At 34.8% G+C, this 6,000-nt stretch overlaps 1 protein-coding gene across 1 annotated transcript; it reads left to right on the top strand.

Annotated features, from left to right (window-relative positions):
• The first annotated feature begins 3,211 nt into the window (after positions 1 to 3,211).
• On the top strand, positions 3,212 to 4,186 carry LOC150088159 (uncharacterized). The gene has a single exon (XM_090370049.1). The coding sequence runs from the start codon at positions 3,212 to 3,214 to the stop codon at positions 4,184 to 4,186; it is 975 nt and encodes a 324-aa protein (XP_090226175.1).
• Positions 4,187 to 6,000: the final 1,814 nt, after the last annotated feature.

Here is a 6,000-nt window from a genome sequence, read left to right as displayed (position 1 = left end):
ATATACAAAGCTACCAAATATATATGGATGGCTCAAAAACAGATTCTGCCGTTGGTGCCGCAGCTGTCTTTCCGTCCTTTACAGTCTCCATATCACTTCCAGTTGAATGCAGCAGTTATACTGCTGAGTTATATGCAATCAAACTAGCCTTACAGAATATTAACACTCTCCACAATGCTAGCAGTATAATATACACTGATTCATTGAGTGCAGTGTCTGCTTTGGGCAATCAATTTTCAATTATCACAACCAATCAAAGAACAAATCATTTGCTGTTTAAACCATCTACGAAGTAGGAATCATTCAGTGAAATTCTGCTGGATTCCAGGTCATGCTGGTATCTTAGGCAATGAGAGAGCAGATCAGGCAGCCAAAAAACCAAACAGTACAACACCAGCAAATTACCAAGTACCATATAGAGATTATTTGAAGCATATTAAAAAAGTCTGTTTATTTCAGTGGACAGAAATATGGAAGGCTCAAAGTAATAACAAGTTGCTCCAAATCAAAGAAGAACCAGCCTTATGGATTTCTAGCTTCAGAAAAAATAGACAGGAAGAAGTTGTACTAGCAAGACTAAGAATTGGACATACGCACCTAACCCATATGTTTCTACTCATGGGGGATAACCCACCTCGATGCACACATTGTACACTACCGCTTTCAGTCAAGCATATACTTTTAGATTGTCCTCACTTTTCCCATTTCAGAAGTATTTTCCACTCTCAATCACAACTGCAAGAACCGCTATCCCTAAACCACATGATTGGCAATAGCGCTAACTAGCTACACTCTATACCTTTCTGAAGCAAATACATATATATGAATTCCTCTGATGCCAAAATAGAACACGTTATATTACTTTAGGATAATAATATAGGACCTGGCACATTTTGGCCTTAGCTGCCCTTGTGCCCTTAAACATCAATACCAATACCAAGTTCTCTGTCCGGTTCAGCAGAAGATACATTCTCTTCACAAATACAAGTTTGATATCCGCTTCTGCTGGATTCCTAGCCACATTGGGATAAGGGGAAATGATTTGGCTGACACTGCAGCCAAATCAGGAGCCCCCAATAATAATCGTTGCCTGTCAGTTCCCTATACAGACTACAGGCAAATGATGCGCAACAAGATATATTTCCAATGGCAAGAACTATGGCATAGAGAGAGAAGAAATACATTATACCAGATAAAGCCTGTAATAGAAACATGGCAGTCCAGTCTGCGCAGGAATCGGAGCGAAGAAGTTGTTCTTGCTCGACTCCGCCTAAGACACAGTCATCTGACATTATTTTCTGCTGAGGGCAGATGATCCTCCTACGTGCGAGTCTTGCGACACCATTTTATCAATAAAGCATATTTTAACAGATCGCGTTAATTTTACCCATGTTCACAATATATATTTTACCGCTTTTACTCATCCGACTGGGCCTTATACACTCAGTCAGATTTTATCAGACAACGACAACATGTCAGCAGTTTAAGTTTTTACAAGCTATTAATATATACACACACATATATAAATTGGATAATTTCCTTTTAAACTTATACTGTGTATATATATATACACAGTATAAGTTTTTTCCTTGTTTTTCCTTATTTTTCCTGTTTTTCCACATCCTTGTTTTCATATTCCACGTATATATATATATATATATATATATATATATATATATATATATATATAACAATTTGATGAGGTAACCTTTTTAAAGGTTACCTCGTCCAATTATTATTTATAAATTGTTATTTATAACCTTTTAAAAGATTACCAGAATTTATCTATGTTGATATTTTAATCTTTTCTTGGTGCTTATATAACCGCAGTCGTTTTTGCGCCAATAAAATCAAAATCAAACTCAAATCACATGACCCATACATTAATTTTTAAACTTCTGGCATAGACAAGGTACTGTCACTCGATACATAGAACATACCCAAAGATGGGAGAAATGCACGGAGCATTCTGACCCTCAACATACTGCTACCTAAATTTAAGTTATGTACGATGCACGGAACATAAAAAAAAGCTCTTCTATTTTCTAGTACAGTTCTTGCTTGCTTGTCCCAAAAAAATTCCAATATTTGATTCAAATAATTTTTTATTGCTTCCTGTCAGTGCCAAATTTTGTGCAGCTAAAAATTTAATTATCTCAATTACTCGTTCCAAAAATATTTTTCACTTTTTTTTTTATTTTTATTCTTTTTTATTTCCATAATATGGATAAACGGAACCCAGTAGCTTTCAAGAGAATATATGCATGACAAAATAATTTGCAGAAAAAGCAGGATCACTAGTCATTACGACTCCAACCATCATAATGGTTGATGCCGTTTTAATTAATTTCTGCAGAAATTAATTTTGCCTATTATTGTAACTAAGAGAAGAAGTTCCCAATTTTATATTTTACATTGTATAAAAATATAATATAAATACTGGAAAGCAATAAAAAACAACAGTGGCTCGATTTGGGAAAATCTATAACCATCATTGTCTATATTTTTTCCTAGTTTGGAAATGCGAATTAAGATTTATTAGAAAATAGTAAACATGTAATCTGTTTTTAATTTAATTAAATTATGTGTGGAACCGCGGTCGCACTTTAAATTCTTTTTTTTCTAAATGGTGGATAAATGTTTGGAAATAATTAGGCTAAAGAAGATTTTACTTAAATCAGTATTTTCCATGCAACTAAAAAATAATGATAATAAATTATTTCGTTTACAAATGGGTACTCATTATTAATAACATAAGTAGCAGTGATTCTTTATACAGTTTTAGAATGCGTTTATACTCTGGGGGAATTTTTGCAAGCCTGCAAATTTCTGTTCCTGGTAAGTAACAGCATTTTCATAACCACATTTAGCCGGAGGCTAGATGTGGCTATGGAATTTAAACCCATAAGTAGCCAATAAGTAACAGGATTTCCATAGGAACACATAGCCTGAGGCGAGGTGGTGACTTACCATTAAAGGTCAACTCACAAAGGGCAAACACTGGGTTCCAGATTAATATTAAACTGGATTTTAATCATGGAACGAGATTAAATCTCGATTAGATTTGCTATATATTTGAACTAGAATTTCAAATTTGTTTTTTGTGCTTGAAGTGAACTTGACTACCGGTGTCCAGTCGTTTTGCCGATTTATTGACAGTGTATTTTAGTAATAAGCATTAAATTATCAGTGCGTAATAACATCTTGAGAAATGTTTGGTGCGTTTGAAAGTGTTCTGGGAAAATACACAGAGGACGTGGTGAACTGTTTGCAGAAAGAACATGGATTCAAAATACTTGAAGGCCTGGGAGAAGGAGCAAATGCCGTAGTGTTTAGAGTTCTGGACAAAAACGCCAACGAACGAGCTCTTAAAATTGCCAAAAGTTACAGCAGTGGAGAACTGACCTACTGGAGAAACCTGGTACACAAAAACTTGATTCCTCTTTTAGGTATGGTGGATATCTTCAGCTTCCACAATCTGAAGGGATTTGTAATGCCTTGCATTAAGAATGACATTAGTAACTATATGCAAACACCGGCATTTCAACTGAATAAAAACCGTTTCCAGCTCATCAAGAAATGGACTGTAGAAATGGGAAGGGGGCTTGCTTATTTACATGAGCGTGAACTGTGCCACTTGGATCTAAACACAACTAACGTGTTTCTTACCGATGACCTCACGGCCCAACTTGCTGACTTTACATACCTGAACAAAGTGGAAAATATCAGAAAAGCCGAACAAGTGGGCCTGGCTTGGATTTACAGGCCGAGTGAAGTTTTTAACCTTAAAGCCACTTGTTTTGATGTGAAAGCGGTGGACATGTATGCTTACGGAATGATTGTGCTCGAGATGGTAACAGATCATGCTGTCATCCGTGCTGGGGTGCGCGTGCCTGCTAGGAGGAACTTTCTTATCAGAGAAATGACAGAAGTAGCAAGACTTTCGCAAACCTTGAGAAGCAATCACCCTACATTTTCCGTTTCGAAAGAATACATCGTTTCTTGCTCTGATTTTATTCGAAATTTGTTGGCTGAGGAACCGGGAAAACGCCTTAAGATTCAAGATGCGCAGAGCCACGTGTTCGTGATTGAAAAAACCAAGACTCGCCAACCAGCCGTGATTAAAAATTTACAAACCGAGGAGAAAGGGTTGTCTGAGTGTTTCTCAGAAGCCATGGAAGGTTAGTTTCAACTTTTGGAATGAATCAAGATATTCTTACGGTAATATTTACTGATAGTTTCCTTTTAGATATAAACTTGTTTTTTCGTCGTATTTTAACTATTATAATAACTATTATGACAGAAAAATTGTAATTAGTACAAATGCAAACACATTAATGTGGTCCTCTTGATATATCTTAGCACTGAATTCTGTCTTTTATGATATGCAGAAGTAGACAAACTTTGGAACTCAAGTCATCGCGACCTTATTAATTTATTTATAAGAATTTAATTAATATATATATATTAATTGTGTGTATATATACATACATACATACACTTTCAAACTTTTATATAATTATATAATTATGATTGCTTAAAAACCAGTCATATTTGAGATGTTCATAAATTATTGTTCAATCCATAAACTGAATTATCTGACCATCGAAGTACTTTGCACAAATGAAGTAACGCCATACTGGGACTTCTTGAAAAGAAAGTATGTGCTATGGTTTTTTATGCTATTTTATTTTATATTTTTATAAAATATTAGAGCTTAAGTTGATAAATTCATTCGGTTTGATTATTTGAATCACTAACAACTTAACTTGTTTAAAAGAATTTTATGGGGAGAAATTTCTTCGCTAACAGCTTCCCATTAATATATTTCTAAACTATTTCTATAAATATATTTATTTATTTACTTTGTGTGTGAAATTGTTTTAGTGTTATTATAATTTAACAGGAAAAAAGGTTGTGTCATGACAACTCTTATCCTGTGGCACACTAAATTTTCTCAAAAAAGGTATTTTGAATCATAAACACTGACTACGCGGAGGAGGCTGGGTACATATGTACAAATTGGTTCTATCACGTTAAGTACACGGCGTTGTGTACCAATGACAGATCTGCTTTTGAGATAAAGATTAAAACCTTGTAACAAATATTGTTAAAGTTTAATAATAGTGCGAGAAATCTAAATAAAAAGATTATTAATCGAATCGTGAGTTTGGTGAATCTGTTGATTAAATCGATTTATTTGCGTGATTTATTTTAATTGATTTATTTAAAAGGCTGCTTTTAAACGTTTTGGACAAACGCCATTGAACATTGTGATGATACATAACGCTATCACATGGGTGTACTGCTATGCTTGTTTTTCCTTTGTTTCTGGCTACTGGATGGATACGAGCACAACTATATATACCAAAACTTTATTTATTTATATCTATTTATATACACCAAAAGTTGATATATATGTATAAAGATAACGATGTATTCGTTATATCATTAAAATGCAAGAAGAAAATTCGATGCACAGTTTGAAGTATATTAAGCGCAAAGGGTTTTGCGTTAGAACGTGTAACAGATTAGTGACGTTTCTGCTTCTGCTGCTTTGCGAACATCATGAAGTGGTGTATGCAAATTAGATTGTTGCACAAAATATTACGTAGTTTGTCGTACTGCTTTTTTTTTTTTTTTATAAAACGGCTTAAGTTTTTTATAAAACGGAAAATGTAAGGCTCCAATGAACGGATTGTGCTGTGGTACATGACTTTATTACGTGTATGGCGAGTAGAAGAGCATTAACGTTAGCAGAATATGCTGACATTCACTCTGTGTATGCTAGAATGCAGTCACCGAATACTAGCGTACTTTTCCAACAAGGCGACACCGTAATTGGCATGCATTTGTTAACGTCCACCGAAATTTAAGGGAATGTGGTACAGTAAAAGGACATCACGACCTTGGTTGGCGCACTCTGCTTGAACACGGGCAGTATACAAGCCATATGCAGAGTTCAGGCAGTGAAAGCAAGAAACACTTGCGCGTGAGCCT

This window comes from Mastigoproctus giganteus, chromosome 3 (assembly GCF_048544385.1).
Source record: "Mastigoproctus giganteus isolate SK-2022 chromosome 3, ASM4854438v1, whole genome shotgun sequence".
Classification (NCBI taxonomy): domain Eukaryota; kingdom Metazoa; phylum Arthropoda; class Arachnida; order Uropygi; family Thelyphonidae; genus Mastigoproctus; species Mastigoproctus giganteus.
The sequence above is the reverse complement of the archived record's forward strand: the minus strand, read 5'-3'. Positions and strand labels throughout refer to the sequence as shown.